Source organism: Thamnophis sirtalis, unplaced genomic scaffold (genome assembly GCF_051295495.1).
Source record: "Thamnophis sirtalis isolate CommonGarterSnake01/CBP01778 unplaced genomic scaffold, rThaSir2_p1.2 scaffold_3, whole genome shotgun sequence".
In the NCBI taxonomy this organism is placed as follows: domain Eukaryota; kingdom Metazoa; phylum Chordata; class Lepidosauria; order Squamata; family Natricidae; genus Thamnophis; species Thamnophis sirtalis.
Genome location: NW_028261383.1, coordinates 14,156,953 through 14,184,807, shown reverse-complemented (window position 1 = coordinate 14,184,807; position 27,855 = coordinate 14,156,953). Strand labels below are relative to the sequence as shown.

The 27,855-nt window shown below is 45.2% G+C and overlaps 1 protein-coding gene across 1 annotated transcript; it reads left to right on the top strand.

Annotated features, from left to right (window-relative positions):
* The first annotated feature begins 1,590 nt into the window (after positions 1-1,590).
* LOC106550851 (major histocompatibility complex class I-related protein 1) lies at positions 1,591-21,631 on the top strand. The gene is made up of 8 exons (XM_087711315.1): positions 1,591-1,792; positions 6,710-6,985; positions 8,197-8,466; positions 10,732-11,013; positions 12,874-12,966; positions 15,995-16,036; positions 16,739-16,796; positions 18,585-21,631. Exons 1-7 carry the CDS (start codon positions 1,723-1,725, stop codon positions 16,759-16,761), a joined length of 1,056 nt encoding a protein of 351 aa, XP_087567441.1. The 5' UTR covers positions 1,591-1,722; the 3' UTR covers positions 16,762-16,796; positions 18,585-21,631.
* The last annotated feature ends 6,224 nt before the right edge of the window (positions 21,632-27,855 follow it).

Below are 27,855 nucleotides of genomic sequence, written 5' to 3'. Positions count from 1 at the left end.
TGTAATCACCATCCTTGATATTCTTCAGAAGTCCTTTAAAAGAATGGTTATGTGAATAGGCTTGGAGATCTCAAGGAACTGGGGAACTAGCAATGGGGCTGCATTGCTGATCACATCAAATCTTTCCTTCCTGTTGATTAATAATAAAATGATTTGTTAAAAATTGCACAGAAATTTAAAATATTGGAGTGAGAAACATTCATGGTTTTATACACAAGATTCTCAAAAGGAATATAAAAATTAAGTCAGAGAGGTTTTTTTTAGAAGTAATAGGCAAAGAACTTGAAAAAATAGCTCTCTTTTAACAATGATAACTTTTTAAAAACAGAGATAACTTCATTTTTTTCCACATCAACAGCAGCGAGAATGGCCAGATTAAGTGCTTTAATCAAAGACAAGAATACATCCAGTTTTGTTTCTAGTTGGAAACCACTTCTGGACTTTGTTCTCGAGATAGAAAAACATGATACCTTCACTTTGGATTTTGTTGATTAGAAAAAGTTGTTATAGAAATGGCTAACACTTATTAAGTTTGCAAAAGGCAAAGGTTGAGGCTGTAATGTTACTATTTTTATTCAATTTTTTTTTGAAAAAATACACATTATTCCTTGGGAGGTGATTAAAAAAAAAAGAACTGGCATTGCTTTCCTAGCCAAGAAGGGAAGATGATCTCCCACCCCACGTGTATCTTTTCAGCTAAGAAGGTACCAAGTGCTTCCCTTTTCCTTCCACCTTGCAAAGACCCTCTCTGAGTCACAAGGGACGTGGTTGATTTTAAGATTACGTTTTTCTTTTTTCCGAATTTTCACTTTGGAGGCAACGTAAATAAAGAACAATGGGAATGCGATGGGACTTGAGATGCTGAATTACTTTCTCCTTCCTTGAGCCAACAAGCTGCTGAAGTTGCACAAGGCTTTTACGAAACCACTGAAAACAGGCTGCAAATGCATGTGTGACTTTGTGACACTCCTGGAGGCCTTGAGGGGGGACTGGCGCTCTGTCAACTTCAAGTGGGGGAGGAGATCTTAAAAGGGCATCTGGAAGAAGAGATTGGGATGCCATTTGTCAGAAATAGTGTAGGGTCTCCTGCTTGAAGGGGGTTGGAATAGATTATCTATATGATACATACGTATGTATAGCATATGCATATGGGTACATATTTATTTTGAAAGTGGGCATCAGACTTTCATTTTTTGTAATGTCTGCCAGTGTGTTCACAGAAAAAAAGTGACTATAAAGGTTATCTTGTTTTCAAGTTGTAGCCACTGACAGCCTTCAGACAAAAGCTTAACTTGAAAGGAGGGGCTCCTGTAGCCCTGAGCTGCAAATATTACCGCCTTTGTGGAATATCTTCCCTTGGTTACTAAATTTATCCCCTCTTTTCCGCCCGCAAAATACAACGAGTCTCAACTTAGCCCAACGCTAAACCATAAAAGGAAGTTTGATGTTAAACCACATTAGTAGCTGTGTTTCCCCTTCCGGACTCCTGCATGCCACACCTCTGGCAGCATTAACCACGCCTCCCCCGTAGCTCCGCCCCCTCGTTATTGCGACACGCTCGACACGCACTCCCAGCGTTCCAAGCGTTGACTCGTTAATAATTCACAACTCGGAGGGATTTTCCAGCGTTGTGGCCGGGGGAATCCCTGATCCTAACCAGGAGCGCATGCGCAGTGGGGAGCGTTTCGTTGCAAGCAGCTGCGCGGCGGGACCGTCGAGGCGATGCAGCCCCGTTGGGGACTCCTCTGGCTTCTGGGGTTCGGCGCTTCCTGCCTTCTGGCGGGCAGCCGCGGTGAGTACCGTGGCGTAGTTGGAGGGGCGCCACTAGCTGAAACTCGGGTCGGGAGAGGGTGGGTAGGTGAATCACAAGGTCGCCAGGATGCGTGGGGAGGGGGAGCGCAACCTGCGATCGGATCCCCGTTCTTGCCTTTTTTTGCCCTCCACCCCCCCCCCCAAGAAATCCCTGAACACGAGACTGGAGTAGAGGAGTAGAGAGTAGAATGTAGAGAGTAAAGGAATAGGAGAATAGAGAGTAGAGTAGAGAGTAAGACAGTAGAGGAGTAGGAGAGTAGAATAGAGAGTAAAGAAGAGGAGTATGAGAGTAGAGGAGGAGAAAAGAGAGTAGCAGGTAGAGAGTAGAGTAAAGGAGTAGGAGAAAGCAGAGTGTAGATAATAAAGAGTAAAGAGAGGAGTAGGAGAATAGAGAGAAGAATAGAGTATAGAGTAGAGGAGTAGGAGAATAGAGAGAAGAAGAATAGAGTATAGAGTAGGAGAGTAGGAGAATAGGTTTCCACCACAAAACCGCGCTCGACTAAAGCACGCTCGACGAAACCACGTACCTGACATCATCACAGCGCGACGAACAAAGCACGCTGTGAGCGGTAAAGCTAAAATTAACGCGTAAACCTAAACCTAACCCCCCCCGAAACCTAACCCTAAACCTAACCCTTAACCTAATGCTAAACCTAACCCTAACGCTTAACCTAACCCTTAACCTAACCCTAAACGTAACCCTTACCTTAACGTGAATCGGCTTGCTTTAAAAGCGCTTTTTAAAGCACCCTTTTTTCTCCGTGGTCGTATTTGTCGCGCTGCTGCTGATGTCAGGAACGCGCTTTAATCAGGCGCTTTAGTGGACCGCGGTTTTGTCGTGCCACGGGAGAATAGAGTAGAGAGTAAAGAAGAGGAGTATGAGAGTAGAGGAGGAGAAGAGAGAGAGTAGCAGGTAGAGAGTAGAGTAAAGGAGTAGGACAGAGCAGAGTGTAGATAATAAAGAGTAAAGAGAGGAGGAGGAGAAGAGAGAGTAAAGAAAAGGAGTATGAGAGTAGAGGAGGAGAAGAGAGAGAATAGCAGGTAGAGAGTAGAGTAAATGAGTAGGAGAGAGCAGAGTGTAGATAAAGAGTAAAGAGAGGAGGAGGAGAATAGAGAAGGAGAATAGAGTGTAGAGTAGAGGAGTAGGAGAATAGAGAGTAAAGAAAAGGAGTATGAGAGTAGAGGAGGAGAAGAGAGAGAATAGCAGGTAGAGAGTAGAGTAAATGAATAGGAGAGAGCAGAGTGTAGATAAAGAGTAAAGAGAGGAGTAGGAGAATAGAGAGTAGGAGAGTAGAGTGTAGAGTAGAGGAATAGGAAAGTAGGAGTGTGTAGAATGTAGACTAGAAGAGTACAGGACCGTGGAGGTCTTCTAGTCCAACCCCCTGCTCAAGCAGGAGACCCTCGACCATTTCAGACAAGTGGCTGTCCAGTCTCTGCTCTGAAACCTCCAGTGATGAAGTGTCCACTGTTTGCTTGGATGGGATGACTGAATTCCTGAAATAATTAATTGTACCAATAAAGGAGAATTACAGGTAGCTCAGGGTTGAAATGAGGGTCCTTTTCATGTGGACGTTTCATGACCCAGACTACTAACATCATCAGTGTTAGTGCTAGCACTGATATCCGAATCCTAGCACTGAGGATGTTACCTCGTCTGGCTCCCGATGTTACATCGTCTTGCTCTCAATCCTGACAAGACCAAGTGGCTTGTGTTTTTTCCTCCCAAAAATTGGCCATGTTCTCCAACTCTCAGGCTGGGGGGTGAAATTATACGCCCCTCAGACAGGTTTCGCAATTTGGGAGTCCTCCTGGATCCACAGCTGACTTTAGATCACCATTTGTCAGCTGTGACCAGGGGGGCATTTGCCCAGGTTCGCCTGGTGCACCAATTGCGTCCCTACCTGAACCGGGAGGCTCTCACAACAGTCACTCACGCCCTTGTGACCTCAAGACTGGACTACTGCAATGCGCTCCACATGGGGCAGCCCTTGAAGAGTGTTCAGAGACTTTAGCCAGTCCAGAATGCAGCCCCGAGAGCGATCGTGGGTGCGCCTCGTTACACCAACGTTACACCTATCCTCCGCGAGCTGCACTGGTTGCCTATTGGTCTTCAGATACGCTTCAAGGTGCTAGTCGTCACTTATAAAGCCCTACATGGTATTGGACCTGGGTCCTTGAGAGATTGCCTCCTGCCGATTACCTCCAATAGACCCAATAGATCCCACAGATTAGGCCTCCTCCGAATTCCATCTGCCGGCCAATGCCGGCTGGCAACCACCCAGAGGAGGGCCTTCTCTGTGGCTGCTCCGGCCCTTTGGAACGATTTCCCCGTGGAGATTCGGACCCTCGCCACCCTCCAGGCTTTCCGTAAAGCCGTTAAGACCTGGCTGTTCCAGCAGGCCTGGGATTGCTGAGTTCCATCCCCTACTCGAATTGGTGTGCGTGTTGAGACCTTTTAAATTGTTTTGTATTGTTGTTTGTTCTGTTGCCTTCCCTTTTGTATTGTTCCCGCTCCCCTTCCCTTGGTTTTGTTAGCCGCTCTGAGTCCCTCGGGAATAGGGCGGCATAGAAGTCGAATAAAACCTCTAAACCTCTAAAACCTCATGAAACGTCTGCAAGAAAACGAGAAAGCTCAGAGAGCACCAAAGACCCCTCATGTCAACCCTGAGCTGCTATATAGTATGAATATAAATAGAGCAAATCTCACTCCTCACCAGCACTGATGACGTTACTTAGTTGGGTAATGAAACATCTGCAAGAAAACAAGGGAGTTCACAGTGCACAAAGGACCCCTTAATAATTAATGGTGAAATTTAAGGCCATTGAAAATGCCCTGTTTGATTTTCCCAACGGTTTATTTCCAATCGCGATGTCTCTTATTCTTAACTGTTGTGTAATCATTTATTCAATTCTTCAGATGTGTTTTAAAATATTTTTTTAAAGAAAAGAGTGGACAAGAAGGGAGATTGCTATTATGGGAAGTTTGTCCATGCAAGGGGGAATGTCTTTTTGCAGCCTTTTCTAAATAATGTAAAGGAACAGAGCTAAGCAAGCCATGCTCACCTATTGCCTAGTTTCACTCGTTAAACTCTTTTATTGCTTTTAAAATCGCGATTATAAAAATCCCAAATAAAAATGCATATATGGTGAAGGGGAAAAAGCATAAAACAAAAAGTGCTTTTAAGAACTGAAGATCGCATGCCAACATTTCCTGGTTAATTTTCCTCAGCCACTTCTTCTCCACCCCTGCTTGCCCAATTCTGTTTGAGTAAATTGTTTTTTTGGAACAGTTTTGCATTCTTCTGCCAAGGTAACGACCTTGAAGATTCTTGAGTGTCTCAAGAGGCCCATTTCTTCCCAGTTCCCTTCCTCCAGTTCAAAGCTGTGCCAGCAGCTAGCACAGCTGGCAGCAGAGTCGGACAGTGAGGAGGTTGGGGAGGAATATTGGCCAGTCCTCGGGGTTGAGGAAAGCTCAGACGAGGGTTCGGCTGTAGCTTTCAGAAATCCATCACGGCAGGCTGTGTCCAAAATGTGGTTCCACCACAAAACCGCGTTCGACTAAAGGGCGCTCGACGAAACTGCGTAGCTGATGTCATCACAGCGCGACAACAGCGCAGAGAAAAAAGCACACTGTAAACGCTAAACCTAAAATTAACCCCTAAACCTAACCCCCTAAACCTAATCCTAAACCTAACCCTTAACCTAACCCTAACCCCTTAACCTAACCCTAAACCTAACCCTAAACCTAACCCTTACCTTAACTTGAATCGGCTTGCTTTCAAAGCGCTATTTAAAGCGCCCTTCTTTCTCCGCGCTGGCTGTTGTCGCCCTGTTGATGACATCAGCGACGCGGTTTAATCGGGCGCGCTTTAGTTGAGCGCGGTTTTGTCGTGCCACGCCAAAATGTCTGTCTGCCTTACACAGAGTTTATTTGGCCTTTTTATACAGTTTCATCAAGCAGAACAGAGCACAGAAGGCAACAGTATTGTTTTTGGTTTATTCCTTCCTTTTTCCCTTGTGAATCCAGAAGGCCATCCCAGCCAAGGTTGAATCTCACATAACTCCCTGATACAGCCTGTCTACAATACAATAGCAGACTTGGAAGGGACCTTGGAGGTCTTCTAGTCCAGCCCCCTGCCTAGGCAGGAAACCCTATACCGTTTCAGAACAATGGCTATCTAACAACTTCTTAAAGACTTGCAGTGTTGCGGCATTCACATAGATCATAGGTTAAGAGATAAACGGCTACTGAGACCATGGCAGTTTGCTGCTCATGTCTTTGCGTAACCTTTCCTCTCATTCCTACATTCGGCGTCGGAGGCAGAGGGGGAGTTAGACAGCAGTGAGGCCAAAGAACAGCTGGAGCTTGTTCCCAATGTGCACATGCGCAGAGCTGCCAGACAACAAGAACAATTAAGAAAGGAGGGTCGACTTAAGAGTTAAGCCACAGCTTGGAGGTGATTGGCCCCTCCTGTAGGAAACAAGAGGAGTGAACGGGGAGGGGGCTTTTGCAGGAAACAATTTGTTCATTCGGTCGGTCCAAGAATGGAAAGTTCTGTTTGTGACTATAGGAGACTCTGTACCAAGTTTTGCTTTGCCCTGTGTTTGGAAACTAGTTACCATGCTCCAAATGAGATACGGTGCAAGTGGATAAACATTCCTTTGAAAGACTGTTTACTAAGCCTTGCTGACTGTGAATGAAAGGAATTCACAGGCGTGTAAATAAAAGAGGTTTTGTCGGGACCAAGACTTTGCTTCTTGCTTTCTAAGGAAGCCTGGGTCAGAACAGGCAGGCTGACAGCCGAAAAAAATGTTCAAGCATCTGATGGCAGCTCTGACAGTCCCTTATCTCAGTTTGCAAGTCCCCCTAATTCCGCACTGCTCTTGTTTCTCCCAGGCTCCTCCCCCCGCCGCATCCGTGTGAGCTACTCTTCTGCGACCGAGGATTATCCGGGACTGCCGCTCTTCTCTGCCGAGGGCTACGTGGATGATCAGCTCATCGCTCACTACGAAAGCCACACTCAGAGGTTGCATCCTGGGGCAGACTGGATAAATACGCTGGAGAAGGAAGAACCCAAATACTACAACAGGTGCACCAATGTTTTGAAAAAAGACCAGGGAGACTTTCAGGAGAATGTGCAGATGCTCCAGAGACGCTACAACCAAAGTGGAGGTGAGTGAGCAGGGAGAGGGAAGTGGATGCTATCCTGCCAATGGAAGGCGATGGAGGGGAACGGTCCATTTTTTTTTACGGATCTTCCAGCCTTCCTCATGAATTGGATCGATTGATCACAATAAGCTGATTGCCGAAGCCCTTCCTTCCTTCCTTCCTTCCTTCCTTCCTTCCTTCCTTCCTTCCTTCCTTCCTTCCTTCTTTCCTTCCTTTCTTCTTTCTTTCCTTCCTTCCTTCCTTCCTTCCTTCCTTTCTTCTTTCCTTCCTTCCTTCCCTCCTTCCTTTCTCCCCTGCCCCCTTCCTGGATGTTGTTCCTTGCCTCCTCCCTCCCCATTTCACCTACCTTATGTGGCTGTAAGAAACTGGAAAAATTGGGGAGCAGGGGGTAGGATTTGAATTATTTAAAAGTGATCTCAGGAAAGGCAACTTTGCTCCAGTCCCAGGAAATTTGGGCCTCCAGGTAATCCTATTATCAGTCCTGAAGCCATTTTTTAAAGTTGGAGCCATTTAGGGGGCATCTTCAGGGCTGCCACAGCAAGGCCAGATGGAGCTGTGGGAACGTGAGGGGGGAGATAGAGATAGCTGGGGGGGGGGGGGATATGTAGCCAAAACAAAATTCTTTCCCAGGGGAGCCAAGGGCACTCTGACAGGTGTTGGAGAGGCGTGGACCAAAGCCAGCCAGGATGGTGGCTGCGACCTGGTTGGACCATGTGATGGGCGTGTGAACTAAGGGGAAACTCTGGTCCTTCAGAGTCGGGTTTTCCCCAGTTGTGCCACTATGCCCTGTTTAATAAATCTATGCTTCTGCCTCGGAGTTTTGATTCCGTTGGCTATGTTAACTGGAACTCTGACACCTCTCTTAATTAAGGAATCTTGGACTCTAAAATAATATAGAAAATATTTGTAGCTCGGTTTTTAGAGGTTGGCAATGGTTTGTTCTCCAAGCTTGTTTTGAATCTTGGACTCTGCCCGAGGAATTTCCCAGCCTCGTTTATTGTGAGTCCCTTCATAGTGAGGCTGAGATCTTGTCTTACAGATCCCAAATTCTGACTTGACCTTGGCTGGTCTCCAAGATCTCTTCCTGTAATCCTGGTCTTCTGTGCTTTCTTGTCTCGGCATTCACAGAATCTGGAGCCTCCCACAGGGAGCGGCTTTCTCCAATCTCCCGAGAGAGAGCTTTTCCTCCTTAACTCTGGGGCTGCTTCTTTCAGGGTATCACATCGTCCAGATGATTATCTTCTGTAAGGTAGAGGAAGACGGGAAAAGGAGCGGACACTGGCAGTACGGCTACGACGGACGGGATTTCCTTTACTACAACATGGACACCTCCACCTGGATCGCAGCCGACATGGAAGCCCAGGAAATCAAGCGGAAATGGGAGCGCGAAACCGCCATCAAGCAGCGCTTCACGGCCTACATGGAGAGCACCTGCATGGAGTGGCTGCAGAAGAACGACCGCTACGGATTGAAGTTGAGGAAAGGTACGGAGAAAAGGCCAGGGAGAAAAGTGTGTGGGAGCTGCATCTGCTACTCCACACATAGTGTTACATTAATGATGATTTAATAGCTGACCAACTGCTGTAAGGTGAGATGATGAAATGAGAATGAGTGAGCAAGATTACTGCCACTTTAAGAAGCTGTCTATATAAGGGAGGTCTATGTGAGGACGGCTCTCTCTCTCCATTGTAGTTATAGCAATAGCAATAGCAATAGCAGTAGACTTATATACCGCTTCATAGGCCTTTCAGGCTTCTCTAAGCGGTTTACAGAGAGTCAGCATATTGCCCCCAACAATCTGGGTCCTCATTTTACCCACCTCGGAAGGATGGAAGGCTGAGTCAACCCTGAGCCGGTGAGATTTGAACTGCTGACCTGCTGATCTAGCAGTAGCCTGCAGTGCTGCATTTAACCACTGCGCCACCTTGGCTCACAGTTCTCTGTGTATGCTTCCATGTTATAGTTGAAGATTGATTGATTGCCTGGTTTTGCCTAGTGTGTGTGTATGTATGCGTGTATACACACACACACACACAAAAGGGAAGCATACTGCTTCCTTTTTGCCTTTCAGTCCCACTCCAGGAGCTTTCCAGGTAGACAAACTATTTTGTATTGCATTTTTGCTGATAAATAAATGAAGGGAGACTAGTATAGATCTATTATCTAGTATGCAGTGGAGTACACCAAGGTTCTGTTTTGGGCCCAGTACTCTTCCTTATCTTCATCAATGATTTGGATGAGGGAATAAATGGGAAACTCATCAAATTTGCAGATGACACCAAGATGGCAGAAATAGCCAACACTCCAGAAGACAGGCTTAAGATACAGAAAGATCTGGACAAACTTGAACATTGGGCACTATCTAATAAAATGAAATTCAATGGTGAAAAGAGTCAGGTTCTACATTTAGGCAAGAAAAACGAAATGCACAGGTACAGTATAGGTGGTACCTTGCTCAATAGTAGTAACTGTGAAAGGGATCTTGGAGTCCTAGTGGACAACCATTTAAATATGAGCCAGCAGTGTGCAGCAACTGCCAAAAAAGCCAACACAGTTCTAGGCTGCATAAACAGAGGGATAGAATCAAGAATCATGTGAAGTGTTAATACCACTTGGTAAGGCCACACTTAGAATACTGCATTCAGTTATGGTCACCATGATGTAAAAAAGATGTGGAGACTCTAGAAAGAGTGCAGAGAAGAACAACAAAGATAATTAGGGGACTGGAGACTAAAACATATGAAGAATGGTTGCAGGAACTGGGTATGTCTAGTTTAATAGAAAGAAGGACTGGGGATACATGATAGCAGTGTTCCAATATCTCAGGGGTTGCCGCAAAGAAGAGGAAGTCAAACTATTCCCCAAGGCACCTGAGGGTAGAACAAGAAGCAATGGGTGGAAACTAATCAAGGAGAGAAGCAACTTAGAACTGAGGAAAAATTTCCTGACAGAACAATTAATCAGTGGAACAACTTGCCTCCAGAAGTTGTGAATGCCCCAACACTGGAAGTCTTTAAAAAGATGTTGGATAGCCATTTGCCTGAAATGGTATAGGATTTCCTGCCTAGGCAGGGGGTTGGACTAGAAGACCTCCAAGGCCCCTTCCAACTCTGCTATTGTATTGTATTATTTCAAGCTATTTAGCTCTCATCAGCTAGCCATACCCTTGCTGGGATTCAAACTTGGGTTGTTTTTACATATTCGGCAGTTGTATTAACCTCAGCCACAAGCTCTCCTCTTTTATCAGCTGAGCCAGGGGAATGATTAAGTGTTTTTTCTTTTGTCAAAGCACCTGGTATGCCCAAATATGCTCTACCCAGAGACAAAAGTGTCGACTGCGATCTCAGAGCATTGAGATCGCATGTCGTTTGCTTTTCTGGCTGAAAGAAACTCTTCAAAGCAACGGGTCTATTTGGTGACTTCTAGTTCTGGTTGCATGTGTGATAGCAACAGCGCTTAGACTTATATTCCACTTTACTGTGCTTTACAGCCCCCTCTGAGCGGTTTTCAGAGTCAGCCTATTGCCCCCCACAATCTGGATCCTTACCCACCTTGGAAGGATGGAAGGCTGAGCCAACTTAGAGCCTGGCGGGATTTGAACTGTCAAATTGCAGTCAGCCGGCAGTCAGCAGACGTAGCCTGTAGTACTGCTCTCTAACCACTGCACCACTGTGGCTCATGATGCACAAGTCATGATGATTTCTGGGGAAGCTCAGTTTTGATCATAACCCCCTTCCCCCCCCCCCCAGAGCCTCCTGTGGTGACGATGAGCAGCAGGACGGAAGTGGAGGATGGGATGGAAACCCACATCTGTGAAGGTTATGGCTTCTACCCCAGGGACATCGATGCCTCCTGGAGGAGGGACGGGGAGGTATGGCTGGAAGAGACCTTCCATGGGTCTGTGGCCCCCACTGCGGATGGGACCTACCACTACTGGATGAGCATCCAGATCGACCCCAAAGAGAGGAGCCGCTATCGGTGCCACGTGGAGCACGACGGCCTGCAGGAGCCTCTGGACTTGGAGCTGAAGGGTGAGAGGCTGCAGGGAGGGGAAGGCTGGGCTGTTTTGCCGACAGGAAGATTGTGGGGAAGAAATTGTGTCCAGATATTACTTTATTTTACCATTGTTTTATGGATTGTGGATGTTCATTGAAAAGTCCAGGCAACTGGCATGGAGTTATTATGTGTATTGTCTATATTATGTATCGTGTATACTATTGTCTATTGTGTAGTGGGCTTCAGCAGACCAGCATAGCTACAACAGCATTTATTGGCTCAAAAATGGAACTGAGGAACTGCAGGCAAATGCCTGCGATTGATATGCTAGGCCCACAGGGCCTTAACCAATCAAAGAACTAGAAAAAGCCCACCCAAATATAAATCTTCTACATTTCCCTCCAAAACAGTTGGGGTCATCTAAGGGTTAGTTTCACTTTAGCACAGTTAACAGGGCCATCTAAAGGTGGAATGTGGTGGCTCAGTGGCTAAGACGCTGAGCTTGTCGATCAGAAAGGTTGGCAGTTTGGCGGTTCGAATCCCTAGCACAGCGTAATGGAGTGAGCTCCCGTTACTTGTCCCAGTTTCTGCCAACCTAGCAGTTCGAAAGCATGTAAAAATGCAAGTAGAAGAAAATAGGAACCACCTTTGGTAGGAAGGTAACAGTGTTCCATGCGCCTTCGGCATTTAGTCATGCCGGTTACGTCAGTTGCTATGTGAAAAATTTGTTAACTGAGGTTTTCCCCATTCTATGACTTTCCTTGCCTCAGCTGTTAAGTGAAGTGAATCACTGCGATTGTTAAACTAGTAACATAGTTATTGGGTGAACCTGGCTTCCTTATTGACTTTGCTTGGCAGAAGGTTGCAAAAGGGGATCACATGAAACAACCCCCCCTCCTCCCAGGTCATAAGTATGAAACAGTTACCAAGCATCTGAATTTTGATCACATGACCATGGGGAATGCTATAATGGTTGTAACTGTGAGAAATGGTCATAAGTTACTTTTTTCAGTGATGTAACTTTCAACAGTCACTAAATGAACTGTTGTAAAACTCTCCCTCCCCTCCCCCCTCCCCTCTCTCTGATGCAGACAACAGCTAGTGTTAGATCTACCCGACACTTGAAGGGGGAGTTCCCCCCCCTTTTTTTGCACACCCAAATTTTATTTCTTCATTTTCATTGTTAGGGTTGGATGTTTTTTATTTTATTTTTCTGTTTTGTATTTTATTCCTCTCAATACATGAAAATAAGTACGTTAAAAGATTTTGCTTGCTGCCCTTCTGCAAACTCAAACTGTCCAATGGTAGAAAGGCTTGTTCAGCCTTCAGAAAGTTGCCATTCCGAGTGTATAGACCAGGGTTGTCAAACTTAAGTAGCCCAGGGGCCGGATCCAGCCTGCGGGGTGCTTAGATCTGGCCTGTGGGGGCCACCCTGGAAACAATGAAGGATCGGCCCGCGGTGCCTCTACCAGCGAAAACAGAGCCTGGGAGGGTTGCGTGTGGCCCTCCTGAGCTCATTTTCACTGGAAGAGGGTTGCAGGAGGTCGTCGCAGCTGAAAACGGCGCTCGGGAGCCTGTTTTCGCTGGCAGAGTGCTTGGGCCACCACAGCCACCCCTGAGACGACTGATGTCAAGTTGGCCACACCCACCTTGGCCACGCCCCCCCTCCCAAGGTCAAACTCAACCTTGATGCGGCCTTCAATGAAATTGAGTTTGACACCCCTGGTATAGACTGTAGAATGTGTGGAATAAAATTTTTGATCTCTCCTATGACGTAAAGACCTCTGATGTTTCTTGGCAAATCTCTTATTTTTCTCACTGTTTGAGATCTTTTTGCCCAATAAGCAGATAATTTGTGGTACCCGTTGAGTGATTTCCACTTTTTCTCAATCCAGTTCCAGGATCCAAGTCCAACCTGTGGCTGATCATCGGCAGTGTTGTGGGTGTCCTCGTGGCATGTGGAGTTGCTGGGATCTTATTATATCTCAGTAAGTATCCTTTTCCGGGTGATTGAAATAAGATGGGCGATTCCTCCCCTGCGTCTTCTGTTGGAGAGCTAGCTAACTTGTTTGCTTACCTGCTGCTTGTATATTTGTTCCTTTATTCATTTATTCTTTTCACAAATAACTCAAGGCAGTAAACATTCCTCCAGCACACCTTCCTCCTATTTCCCCCCCATAACAATAACCCTGTGAGGTGGGTTGGGCTGAGAGAAAGTGACTGACCCAAAGCCACCTAGCTGACTTTCATGGCCAAGGCAGGAGTTAAACTCATGTATGGTCTTCTGCTTTCTACTCTGGTGCCTTAACCACTGGACCAAAAGGCCTCCTCCTCCTCTTCTTCCTCCTTCCTCCCCTTTTCCTTCTCCTCCTTCTTCCTCTTCTTCCTCTCCTCTTTCTCCTTCCTTCTTTCTCCTTTTCTTCTCTTCCTCCTCTTCTCTTCCTCTCCTTCTCTTTCTTCCTCCTTTGACTTCCTTCCTCCTCTTCTTCTCCTCCACCTTCCTCCTCTTTTTCTTCTTTCTTTTTCTTCTCCTCCCCCCTTCCCTGTTTTCCCAGCCCTCTTGGGGAGCACCTGAGGTCTCAGCCTCTTGCTGGAACTCCAGCCTCAATCCAGTTGAGTCTGAGGTTCGGACAGTCCTTTCTTCTTCTGAGTTGGGAAGAGGCATCACAGATCTGCCTCTTTCAAAGGCTTTGGTCAGAGAGAAGGGCTTCAATGAAAACGTTCCTACTCTCCCAGTTGCTGCTGCTGCTGCTGCTTTCCCCATTTCCCTTCCATCCAGGGGAAGGATCCATTGATCATTGATAGTCCAGGGTTCCATTTGTATCAAAGCAAATATCCTGGGTTTCTTCATGCTTGGATGATATTTGAGTAGGCCTGTTTCCATGCGTTGAGTGAGATTGACATGCTTTAGTTCCTGGTGCGTTAGCACTGACTTTCAGTTGGATCCAAGAAGTGTGCTACCTCTGTTGCTGCTCCTCAACACCCCCCACCCCCCGAGATTTCAGTTCCCAAACCTGTCTTCCCTTTGGAGGGTATTAAACACCTATGGGATTCAGTGGCTAAGATGCTGAGCTTGTCAATCAGAAGTTCGGCGGTTCGAATCCCTAGCGCCGCGTAATGGAGTGAGCTCCCGTTTACGTGTCCCAGCTTCTGCCAACCCAGCAGTTCAAAAGCACGTAAAAATGCAGGTAGAAAAATAGGAACCGCCTTTGGTGAGAAGGTAACAGTTTCCGTGCGCCTTCATCATTTAGTCATGCCGGCCACATGACCAGGGAGATTTCTTCGGACAGCACTGGTTCTGCGGCTTTGAAACGGAGATGAGCACCGCCCCCTAGAGTCAGGAATGACTAGCACATATGTGCGAGGAGAACTTTTGCCTAAACACCTATATTTACCCCCAGGCCTTGGGAAGCTCTTTTCAGGCACCAGCTGTTGGAATATGCAACTTTTGAAATGGGGTCCAGGACAAATTGCTGTGGCCAACTTTAGAGTTTAGGACAAGATTAGAGTAAAATCGAAGAAATGGAGGAATTAGAATCATTAAAGAAAGGGTGCCATGGGAGGGACAAAATGAAAGGTGAATGACAAAAACTAAAACAATTTTTAAATTATTTGAAGTACTGTATTTTTCAGAGTATAAGACGCACCCTTTTCCCTCAAAAAAAGGGTGAAAATCTTGGTGTGTCTTATACACTTGAGGTGGCAGGCTGAACCAAAGTAGGCCTCAAGCCTGAACCAAACGAGGGTTTCATGATATTAAGCTTTAACTGTTCATATATAGAAATTGCAAAGGTTTGCTTTTAGGAAGTCTGCACGTGAAATCTGCTGAACCAAAGCCTCTATTTTAATCAATCTGCTGGCTTGGCTGTAAATCTGTTTGGTAGACACATTGTCAGTTCCTCAAAATACGAGCTACGCTGCTCAAATAAACCTGCACAAATAAACTATTCCTTCCCTGAAGAGCTGGCTTGCGTGTCCTGTTTTTTCTACAACACACAGAATACAGTATTTTTGGCCTGCCGAAATCCCACCCCCTTCACCAAAATGGCCATGCATAACCTTTAGGAGGCTTTAGAGTGTTCCTGGGGGCTGGGGAGGGCAGAAATCAGTGAAAAATGGGGAGTTTTCTGCTCGATTTTGCCCCCCCAGCCCCCAGGAGCACTCTATAAGCCTCCTAAAGGCTATGCATGCCCTTTTTTTGCGGGGGGGGGGGGGGAACTGACCCTTTTTCATGAAAAACTGGTCATTTCATTTCATTTGTCTTGTATGCCGCCCACTCCCGGAGGACTCCGGGCGGCTCACAACAGACAAGGGAAGGGGGATAAATAGACAAAGACAACACTTTAAAAAAGACGCAAAATTCACAATTTCCGTGGGGCTGGATGTTTCACAAGCCCCCCGGCCTGCTGGAGCAGTCAGGACTTGGTGGCTTTGCGGAAAGCCGGGAGGGTAGTAAGGGTAGTAATGACCACGGGGAGGTCATTCCAGAGGGCTGGAGCTGCAACAGAGAAGGCTCTCCCCCGGGGAGTCGCCAGCCGGCATTGGCTGGCAGATGGGATCCGGAGGAGACCTAACCTGTGAGATCTAATCGGTCTCTGGGAGATAATCGGCAGGAGGCGGTCTCTCAGGTACCCAGGTCCGATGCCATGTAGAGCTTTATAGGTAACGACCAGCACCTTGAAGCGGGTCCGGAGACTAATGGGTAGCCAGTGCAGCTCGCGGAGGATAGGTGTGATGTGGGTGTACCTGGGTGCACCCACAATCGCTTGCACGGCTGCGTTCTGGACTAACTGAAGTCTTCGAACACTCTTCAAGGGCAGCCCCATGTAGAGCGCATTAATGAAAAAAAATAAATGAAATGAATTGATTGTGGCAAGATGATCGTAGTGAGTTGTCCTATTCTGTTCAAAGTGAGCTCATGAAAGCTTATGCCTTCCTGTCATTGATGGGCTTCCCTTGTGGTTTTCTCCTAACAAGGGCTTTCTCCCTCTTCTTGTCTCCCTTTATTCAACCTAGAATTCAAGAAAGGAAAGGATGAGCCAAGGAGGGAACCTCATCGTGAGTAGAATTATTACCAAACGTTTGATTTCTATGTTTTGCATCTGAGAATCAAGTCAGGCTGTGACTTGAGAGCAAACACTAGCAAAGATGTCAGGTAGGGTAGGGGGACAGTCCAGACTCAAAACTTTCTCAGAAGGACATAAAATGGGCTGCTTGAAGCCCCTCAGGTAGATGTATTTGTTTATTAAATTTTTATAAGTATCTTTATAAGTAACATCTCCAACAAACCTTCCTCCTCCTATTTTCTCCACAATAACAACCCCGTGAGATAGATTGGACTGGCCCCAGCAAGCTTCCGTGCCTAAGGCAGGACTAGAACTCACCGTCTCCTGGTTTCCAGCCTTCACTACTAGACCAAGCTGGCTATAGATTGGAGCCCCTGCAACCAGCTGCTCTGCAGTGACTATTTGGCTCCGGTTCTTTCCTTTTAGACTAGGGATGGAATGAAGTTGTGGATTTTGAAGGGCTCCTTTTGGCCGCCTGATGAGAAGTAACAGATGAGGATGATATTGGCCACAGTTCCTTTTCTGGTCTCCTGTGAATTGCAATTCAATCAATTTTGGGGCACGGAATCACAGAATTTGGTTCCTGGTGACCTTAGAGTCAAAGAAGGCTCCTCAATCTCCTTAGCTTGGTTGAAGCTCTCCGAGAAGATTTCAGCCACCTCTGCCTTCTCCTCATCTTTTTTTTCTTTTATAGATGAACCTGTGACCAGTTGCTGAGCAATCGTCTGAAAGTACAGTGGACCTCCTCAGAGGTACTTAACAATCTGCTTCCAAAATGCCGATGGCTAGATTTAAAACCAGAACTTTCCTATTAGGAATAATGAAAGAAAAATACAGTAAAGGAGTGACATATTTAATGCCGCATGTGTTAACCGCAACCAGATTGGCGTAGGCACAAAATTGGAAAAAGAGAGATGTCCCCACCGAAGAAGAGGTAATAAAGAAATGTTTGATCTGTGCAGAAATGGACAGATTGACACTAGAAATAAAAAAAATAAGAGACGAGACAGAATATTATGAACTTTGGAACAAAATGTATCAATGGTAGGAAATGAGGAAAAGGAGTCGGAACAACATTTTGAGGACTGTAAAACTGGAACTGGATAATAGATAGATAATATATATAAAGAGGATAGGGGATGTGTTAATAAGATTAATGTAGCTACCGTATTTTTTGGAATATAAGACACACCTTTTTCCCTCAAAAAAGAGGGTGAAAATCTGGGTGCGTCTTATGCACTGAATACAGCATTTTTTGCCTCCTGAAATCTCGCCCCTGTGAGCAAAATGGCCATGCAGAGCCTTTAAGAGGCTTATGAAGTGTTCCTGTGGGCTGGGGAGGGCAAAAATGAGCAAAAAACAAGCCAATTTTTGTCCCTCCCCAGCCACCAAGAGCACTCTATAAGCCTCCTAAAGGCTATGCATGCCTTTTTTTTGACAAAAAATGGGGTCATTTTTTGCTTGTTTTGGGGGAGCCCCCACTCCCCAAGAGCACTCTATAAGCCTCCTAAAGGCTATTCATGCCCCCCCCTTTTTTTTGGAAAAAAAAAGGGGGCCGTTTTCGCGAGGTCTGCAGAGTGCAATTTTTTTTAAAAAAATTGCCTCTTCAAAATCTTGGTGCATTTTATACTCCAGTCCATCTTATATTCCGAAAAATACGGTATGCATGATAAGCAGAAATTGTATTTGTTGTGTTAAAATATGTATGGAAATGACAAAGCCAGAAAGGCTGCTCTATGTTCAATGTTTTTAATGTTTATTCAATTAAAAAAACTTTTAAAAAAAAATGCTGACAGCTGCCCACCTCCCTCACCTCTCCATAGCATTTATGGCTGTTTGCAGCTGCCTGCAGTCACCGCGTTTTACGATGTTTTTGTTGAAAACCAGCATTTACTTGCAGTTTTCAGCCAAACCAGCACATAGTGAACAATTTGACTGCCGCAAAAAGTAAAATCAGGAGTCGGTCAACACGGGTGACCTGTTTTTACGAGCATCATGACAATGGACAGTCTCAATTATGGCCATAAGTTGAAAACCTCCCTCTTCCTCCCTCCCCTTTATAAAGGCAAAACACTTTTTTTTAAAGGGTTCTCGGTGCTCTCTCAGCTACCTGTCAGCACACCACACTCCTTACTGGCACTGATGACGTTACCTAGTCAGGTAATGAAACGTCTGCAAAAACACAAGCAAGCTCAGAGAACACCAAGGATTCCTTATTTTAACCCTGAGCTGCAAATATTCTCCTTTATTGGTGCATTTTATTTTATTTCACCACCTAAATGAAACCTGTGTAAGTTTTGAGCTGGGGGACAACTGATCCCGAGAAGGAAGCCAAGGTCCATCCTAGTTAGTCAGAGTCCCACTCCAGCTTAAAGTCACAGCGGCTTGACTTTTGACTGACCAAGATGGACTTCGGCCTCCTGGGTTGTCCACATTCAGGAACAAAACTAGATGTTTTTTTTTAATCATTGTAGCTCTGTCACTTTGACGTGCTTTCCAGCGTTGAATTGACCTTCGCTTGTCCTGTGTTTTCTCCGCAGTCTGAAGTGAGATGGGAGCACAGGAAACGTTCCCACGTGGCTCTTGGTTCATGTCAAGATGATGACTTCCTGGCTATGGAGGAGCTATTTGGAGTCCAATCGAATTGACGAAATGTTTGCAAATGTATTCAGATGTTTCTAAGCTTTTTAACCGCTGGGATATTTAGCAAGTAGCAAAAGTTACGCCGAGTTCAACACAGTGTGGTAAACAAAACAAGGCTAACAAATCAAGGGGGCTGTGTTCACGCAGCTGCTGCCTCAGAAGAAATAAATATATAGTTTAAGATGAAGGGCTGCTTGGTACAGCAAAGACTAAGATGAACAGCCAAGTTGGTTAATGCACAATTCAAGCTTAACTTAGCAATCTCTGTGAAGTGAGTCTTAAGGTTTCAGACAAGACAAAGACGTGACAACGGAAGGAAAGTTAGCAGAAGCTTCTGGGCTTGGATATAAATCCAGTCTGGCTACCTCCAAGTCTTGCCTTTAGAACAGTGTTTTTCCGTCTTGGAATTTTAAGATGTGTGGACTTCATCTCCCAGAATTCCCCCTCCCCATGGCGTTTATGGCTGCTTGCAGCTTCCTGCAGCCCCGGGACCACATTTTAAGAGGTTTGCAAGATCCCATCTGGGTCGGCCACGTTCACTCTGGCTGATCTATTCGGACTGCAATTGAATTGATGAAATGCTTGAAAAATGTATTTGGGTTGACTGTAAGCTTTTTAACTGCTTGGAGGTTTAGCAAATAGCAAAACCTAGGCTGAGTTCAGCACAGTGTGGTTGTGTTGGTTGTGAGGTTAACAAACTGGGTCGGTTGTGGTCATGTCGATGATGACTTCTTGGCTGGCTCAAGAATTCTGGGAATTGAAGTCCACAATTCGTAGCAATAGCACTTAGACTTATATACCATTCCACAGTGCTTTACAGCCCCCTATAAGCGGTTTATAGAGTCAGCCTGTTGCCCCCAACAATCTCGGTCCTCATTTTACCCACCACGGCAGGATGCAAGGCTGAGTCAACTGGTGAGATTTGAACTGCCAAACTGCAGGCAGCCGGCAGTCCGCAGATGTAGCCTGCAGTACTGCACTCTAACCACTGCGCCACCGTGGCTCCTCATAAAAGAGCCAATGTCCCCCACCCCTGTTTTAGAGGACGTAGGGGTCATATTGACTTCAGGGTTCCTCTGGAGCCTCTTTCTTGCCGCTTCTCCATTGTCCGTCCTCCAGGGCTTCCAATTGTGTGGAGCCAGGAGGGGCACTTCTGAAATATTGGAAAAATATTACAGGCATAGTCCCCAAAATTCAGACGCAGACCTTTCAAAGAAAGGCACCGATACTGACAAGATTCCTAAGAATCTTAATAAATACCTGCTAATGGAAATGTGATCTCTTTTGCACTGCACCCTAGCAATACGCTGGGTTCTTTCCTGTCTTTTCTCTTTAAATGTACCTTCTAGTTCAGGGGTCACCAACCTTTTGGACCTCAGGGACCACTAAATTCATAATTTTAAATCCCGTGGACCACTAATATGAATTAGTAACGGGATGGGGTCCTTCAGGCACTTAGCTTGGCCGCCTGTTAGCGGAAAGAAGTGCCCGGGCTCAGCCCTAGGGTTGCTGTCCATTGCAGCTAGGAATCTCAAATATGGCCAAGAATGAATGTTTGTCTTGCAGCCAGCCCGGGCGCTAGATCGGCTCCCTGCAAACTCTGTCTCTCGAGGAGCCCGGCTGAAGTTTTGTGAACCGCTCACTGAAGCGCCTGGACTCCCAGGGAGGGAGGGAGGGACTTGAGCTATTAAACAGGCAGCCAAGCTAAGTGCCTGAAGGACCCCATCCTGTCAGCGAGCGGGAGTAACTGCTTCGGCAGGCCATATCCAGCCCAGGGGCTGTAGTTTAAGGATCCCTGATTTAGTGCAATATAAAAAAATGCAGAAATGCAAAAAAAAATTCTAAAGGCCACCAGTGGTTGACCACTGTTCTAGTTTATCCTCACCTCCCCAAATACCAAACTATTATTGATTGCTTCTTCATTCTCCCTCCCCCCACCCACATCCCACCCCATTGGTCCAGCCCCATTTCCTCCCGGCTGCTCTCCAACCCTCTTTGGTTGATAGTATTACTCGTTATTAAATGTGAACAATGCCAAGCTACTCTAGTACAGGTAGTCCTCGACTTACGGCCACAGTTGAGCCCAAAATTTCTGTGGCTAAGCGAGGCAGTTCAGTGAATGTTGCCTCATTTTAACCATCTTTCTTGCCACGATCATTAAGAGAAGCACTGCAGTTAAGTTAGTAGTATGGTTGTCTTCCCCCGTTGGTTTTACTGGTCATAAGGTCACAAACGGGGATCACATGACCCCGGGACACTGCAACCGTCGTAGATATGAGCCAGTTGCCAGGCATCCAAATTTTGATCACGTGACCACGGGGATGGTGCAACGGTCGTAATTATGAAAAACGGTCAGAAGTCCCTTTTTCGGGTGTTGTAACTAGGAATGGTCACTAAACAAATGATTGTAAGTAAAGGACTACCTGATTTTGGAGCCACAAAGACTAATAAGCTCAGGACTGTCTCAGCATTAAAATATGTTGGAAAAATAAATCTCTGGCCTTTTTCACTCAATGGAAGGAAAATTGGACTTGTATGAGCAGACTGCCTGCCCATAGATCAGAAGTCTTCAAACTTGGCAACTTTAAGACTTGTGGACTTCAACCCCCAGAATTCTCCAGCCAGCTATTGAAGTCCACAAGTCTTAAAGTTGTCGTGTTTGGGGAGCCCTGCTATAGATATATATGCAGCCTATAGTTTGTATGGATAAGTGCAATGAAATATGGGACTCACTTATACAGAATGCAAAAAATAGTTACATAAACATGTCGGGAATATATTTTGTCTTGAATAATTTTGCACTATAGAATGTAATTACGGAACTATATAACTTTGCCTTTGCAAGTATATGTAGAATAATGTGTGACATATTTTTTTTCTTATTGCAGCTGTTCTTACATTTTTTTCTTTCCCTTCAGCAATGTATCTACCGCTGTTGATATTATTTTTGTCTTTTGTTTATTTTTATAAAAATACAAAGTGCGCACTGCCAACCTACTCCGGCATATTAGTGTCACCTGGATGCAATCTCCGTTTTAGCTTAACTCGGAGCCGCCCCACTTTCAGAATGTGTTCCCCGATTAAGAAACCTTATGCCCAGCAGGGTGGTTGTGGAAATAAAATGAAGGGAAATTTAAGAAAAAGCCATATATATATATATGGGAGAAAGTTCACTACTTCCATTCTGTCATTCGGCTCGTCACAAGAGACCAGACAGACAGAAACCCAATATTTTTTACTGTTGCCTTGGGTTTCTGTATATATACATACAGAATTCTGTATATATATATACAGAAACCCAAGGCAACAGTAAAAAATATTGGGTTTCTGTCTGTCTGGTCTCTTGTGACGAGCCGAATGGAAGTAGTGAACTTTCTCCCATATTTGGGCATACCGGGGGTTGTGACTCTAATTATATAACTTTCACCCTGGCCTCGCTCAGTGGTTAACACATCTGCCTAAGAGGCAACACAGCACAGGCTTGATTCTCAGTAAGGGTATGGCTAGCTGATGAGAGCTAAACAGCTTGAAATAGATCTATACTAGTCTCCCTTTATTTATTTATCAGCACAAATATAACACACACACACACACACACATATATATACACACACACACATATATATACACACACACACACACACCAAATCTTGGCTCCTTCCCAAGCCTCATGACTGTTGTGAGTTGTTTCTCAAAGGCTCTGCGGCTGCTGCTTCATGAGCCATTAAAGATCCTGTAGCATAGAACAGAACAGAATAGAATAGAACATGCCTTCTCTAAGGTGTGGCTTTTCCTTGCATGTCTCTCTTCTATGTGTTTGGAATACATGCATGCATACTTCTCACCCAAGAAGCTTCTTCAGCTCTGACTGGACGGTGAGGAATGGAATTTGAAGCAAAACGCCTTCAAAGAAAAAAGCCCAGTTGCCTCCTAAAAATGCACCTTTGGGACAAACATCACCTGGATGACTGAGAATCTCTGTTGCCTCCAGAAGTTGTAAACGCTCCAACAGTGGAAGTGTTAAGAAAAATCTTGGCAAACATTTGTCTGAAATGGTACAGGGTTTCCTGCCTGAGCAAGGACTTGGACTAGAAGACCTCCAAGCCCCCTTCCAACTTTTCTGTTCTAATCTCCTTTTTACGCTGTTAGAAACACAAGTTAAAATCCCCCATTCCGGCCTCCTAATTGAGGTTTGTGTATTCTTTATCTGCCTGGCAAAGGTTTTATGCCTCCCAATTAGCCTTATCTCCTCCTTGGGCGTTCCTTTGTTCTCCCACTCACCCCCCCCCCTCTGGTGCTGCAGGGAATGGAGACATAGATCAAAGGTGTAAATTAGGTCTGCAGTGTAAATTGTAAGAACCAGGAGGCAGGAGAGAACCAGAATGGCAGGAGAGAAACAGGAAGAAATTGATTGATATGGGTTCAGATCAATGGCAGGAACATTCATTTGACAAACACCAGATACTTTATATCTGGCCTAATACAGCATATGTTTGTTACAGGACGTTAGTTACAGGAAATGCAAATACAAAGGCATAATGTAGCACATTCTTGTTACAAACACAAAGGCATAATATATTTATACATTACAGGAAACAAATGTTTATAGAATAACAAGTTTCTACTGATTCTAGTATTCCTGTATATTATATTCTGGTATTATTTATCATATCCTTCAGATACAAGGATCTCCCCACCCCCTTCCTCTCCTTTGGCACTAATACACAGGCCTTTTCTCCTTTATCTCTTTTTCCTCTCCCGGAACAATTCAGACAATAAACAAGTATAGGGAGGAGGTGAGATTGTGGGTTTCTCTTTCTGCAGGGGAAGAAGGCAGCCCTGATCCCTTCAACCTCATTAAAAAGCATCAATCTTCCTAGCTGTCCCTTTAATTGGGGAAAAGCCAGTTTTTATGGCGCCACCCTATCATAACAACAGTTACAGGCAACAGAAAGCTTTCCGAGAAATGGAAACCTAACGAAAAAATGCTTCTCTCTCTTCAGACACCAGAGGGCGCTTCTTCTGCTTCTGAAGCCCAACGGGAGGCGAAGTTTGCAACTCCTAACAGATTAACAGAAGGGACCTTGCTGATCATCTAGTCCAACCTCCCCCCAATCCCGGCCACCCAAGCAGGACACGCTACCAATTGGCAGTCCAATCTCTTCCTGAAAGCCCCCGGAAATCTCCAGAATTAATTCTAATTAATGGCTTCTTGCAGTGAGACGAAAAGCTGCTTGGATGAGAATGAGAAGTGAAACGTTTTCAAAGACCAACCGGAAAGTCCAGTTGCCTCTTGAAAAAGCACCTTTGGGGACAACCATGACCTAGATGACTCCCCATAGACTCTGAGTTTGCTTATTTCCTTGCAGATGTCTCATTATCCAAATTAGATAACATCATCGTCAGTGCTAGGAAGGAGCACGGCTGCTGTCAGATTATATTCTGGTAGCTCGCCCTGGGAGTGATGGTGGAGATTCCTTGGTTGGGATGTTTACTGTTAGCTTTTTGGGAGTTTCTTGATTGGGGCGTTGCTTAATTATTCAACCTTGGTCTGATGCTGGAGTTAATCTATGCTGATCTGGGTGCTGGTGGGGAGGTATTTGAGTCATTTCTCAAGCTGCCAATCCTTTTACTGCACAGTAATATGCTTATATTCTGACACATTCCAAAGAGAGTTACTCTTTAGTTAAGGATTCTCAGAAAACGTAGAGCAGTGTTTCTCAACCTTGGCAACTTGAAGATGTCTGGACTTCAACTCCCAGAATTCCCCAGCCAGCATTCGCTGGCTGGGGAATTCTGAGACTTGAAGTCCAGACATCTTCAAGTTGCCAAGGTTGAGAAACACTGACGTAGAGGCTTTGTCTGCCAAGGAAGTTCCTGATAGGGAATGAGGTTGTGGAAGGAATTGGATGAATGGGTAAGGGGGGATGGTATTTTTTTAAGGGGAGTTGATTGGAATAAATTGTGTTGGGAGGTGGGGATCTTTGCTGCCCTTGCTCAGAGTGAAAAATAAAGAAATGACTGCAACTTGACTCAGAACCAGCTGGGTAAAGAATAAATTGTTCTAACATAGCTTCACTGGGAGAATTCTCTTGAGAGTGTGATGTACAGAAAAGGTGGGGTTACAACCATGCGCTTGTAGGAAGCCCTCCCCCCCTCCTAGAAGAATGAAATATTTTGAGGAATATTAAAAGGGCAAGAGACTATATTTTCCCAAAGGGAGAAATGGAGGAACATGATTTTAGAGGCAGGAAGCATCCCCTCCCCTCAGTCTTTCTTAATAGCCCACAGCAGATGACAACACTTAAGAGATAAAGAGCTTTTTGAAAGAAGAAGTCAGCTATCTAGATGGTGTAAGAAGATAAAACCAGTCCAGGTCCAAGGCGGGAATAAAATGGAGGCTGCTTAAGAGAGAAGGTTTCTTCATGAGCAGAACCAACAACAGCGTGCAGGTCTGGGACAAAAGGGCTGAGTGAATGGATGGATCTTTATAGGGTTCTGATTGAGATGCTCCAGGGGGTTGTGCAATACAGTGAGCCTTGTGCCTTTTGCTATTCTAATGCTGCTGGGTAAATCCTATTACCGTATTTTTCAGAGTATAAGACGCACCGTTTTCCCTCAAAAAGAGGCTGAAAATCTGGGTGCGTTGTATACATTGAATACAGCAATTTTTTGCCTCCTGAACCCCCCCCTTCACCAAAATGGCCGTGCATAGGCTTTAGGAGGCGTTCAGAGTGTTCCTGGGGGTTGGGGAGGGTAGGAATGAGTGAAAAATCAGCCGTTTTTTGCTCAATTTTGCTTTTCCAGCCCCCAGGAGCATTCTACAAGCCGCCTAAAGGCTATTCATGGCCTTTTTTTTAAGAAAAAAAAACGGGCCCGTTTTTGGGAGGTCTGCAGAGTGCAAAAACTTTTTTAAAAAAAATTTCCTCTTCAAAATCTTGGTGCGTCTTATACTTTGAAAAATATGGTATGTCCTAAAGGTCATATCCTATCCAGGGGTGGGTTGCTGCCAGTTTTACTACTGGTTTGCAACCCGTGCACGCCCCAGACATGCGCTGTGCATGAGTGTGTTTGTGCTGCACGCTTGCGCTGTTCAATGTAAATTGTTCTTTGCACATGCGCAACAATTTAGAGTGAACGCACGTGCAATCACTAAAAACCAAAATGGTGGCAGCCCAGCAGTGGCGAGGGAACTGGTTCGGAGGGCGTGGCAGGCCTGGGTCGCTGCCGGTTCTGCGACCCAGGCCTGAATTCCACTTTGGGCCGAACCGGGAGCAACCCACCTCTGGTCCCGTCCTTAGAATGTGGGTGGGGGAATGTAAATTCGTAATCCAGCCTTATAGGGGAGCTGCGGCTTGAAGGCATTTTGTTAGTGAATAGATTGGCCCAAGTTTTCTTCACAGCTACAAAATATCCATCTCTAAAGACTTGAGGCTTCTGCTTGAGGCTGTTGGGTCTGCTTTCTACCTTTAAGAGCATGTTTCTCTATTTGTTCTTTGGGGAAATATTCTATCCTGCTATAGATAGGATAGATAGAGACATAGAGACATAAGAGACATAGAGATACAATGATAGATAGATAGATAGATAGATAGATAGATAGATAGATAGATAGATAGATAGATAGATAGATAGATAGATAGATAGCGATAGATATATATATATAGATAGCAATAGATAGATAGATAGCAATAGCAGTTAGACTTATATACCGCTTCATAGGGCTTTCAGCCCTCTCTAAGCGGTTTACAGAGTCAGCATATTGCCCCCAACAACAATCCGGGTCCTCATTTTACCCACCTCGGAAGGATGGAAGGCTGAGTCAACCCTGAGCCGGTGAGATTTGAACAGCCGAACTGCAGAACTGCAGTCAGCTGAAGTAGCCTGCAGTGCTGCATTTAACCACTGCGCCACCTCGGCTCTAGATATAGCGATAGATAGATAGATAGATAGATAGATAGATAGATAGATAGATAGATAGATAGATAGATAGATAGATATAGCGATAGATAGATAGATAGATATAGTGATAGATAGATAGATAGATAGATAGATAGATAGATAGATAGATAGATGATAGATAGATAGATAGATAGATAGATAGATAGATAGATAGATAGATAGATAGATAGATTAGATAGATAGATAGATAGATAGAATAAAAATATTTTAATCTGGCTGGGAGGATTTTCATATATTGGGTTTTCCCCTGGGTTGCGCTCCCTCCTCTCAGAAACGGCTGCCGAGAAACGAAAGCTGAGTCAGCACAGGTGTAACAACTGAACTCGTTCTGGGAGGCCGGACCAAAAGGCGAAACCCGAAGTGCCATCATCACACCCTCTGAAGTGACTTGCTGGTGGCCCTTCTGCCCTGCGAATTTTATTAGCTTTTATGGATTTGTTGTTTTTAATTTAAGTGGTGTAATGCCACCCAGAGTCCCCCTTATGGGCGGCTATATAAACATGAGTAAGTTTAGGAATTATTTTCTGAAACAAGTAAATATTTATTTAGAAAAAGGAGAGATTCGGGGTCCTGGGAGCTCTTGTTTCCTTGCAGACGTTTCATTACCCAACTAGGTAACATCATCAGGGCCAGTAAGGAGTGCTGTTAGCTGTCAGTTTATATTCTGGTGCCTGCCTGTGTGTGTGTGGGGGGTGTCTTAGAGATTCTTTGTTTGGGCTGTTTCCTGATGGCTCTTTGGCAGTTTCTATTTGGGGGTATTGTTTACTTGATGATTGGCCTGGTATTAACCTTGGAAGTTAATCTATGCTGATCTGGGGGCTGATTGCTGGTGGAGAGGGGCTGGGATCTTTTTGTCCTCTGGCTCTGTGTCAAGCATTAAAGGACATTCAGACTGTTTTCATTTTCACTGTTTACCAGCTGGGGGGAGGGAAGGGAGGGGGAAACTGGAATGTGTTATATAACATGAACAACAAGAAAAGGTCTCAAGATATACCCAATATTTCCACAACAAAACCTAGACGCCTAATTGGACCATGCGACTGTTGGAAGAAATGTCCTCCTGGGTTCAGTTCCAAGTGGAAAGAAAGACACTGGAAACATAGAGACTGCTTGGAAATATGGTTTGATGGTGGACAGGACCAGATGGTTTGAGATCCTGGGCAAAAAAAAAAGCACATGGAGTGAAGAGAGAGAGAGAGAGAATTA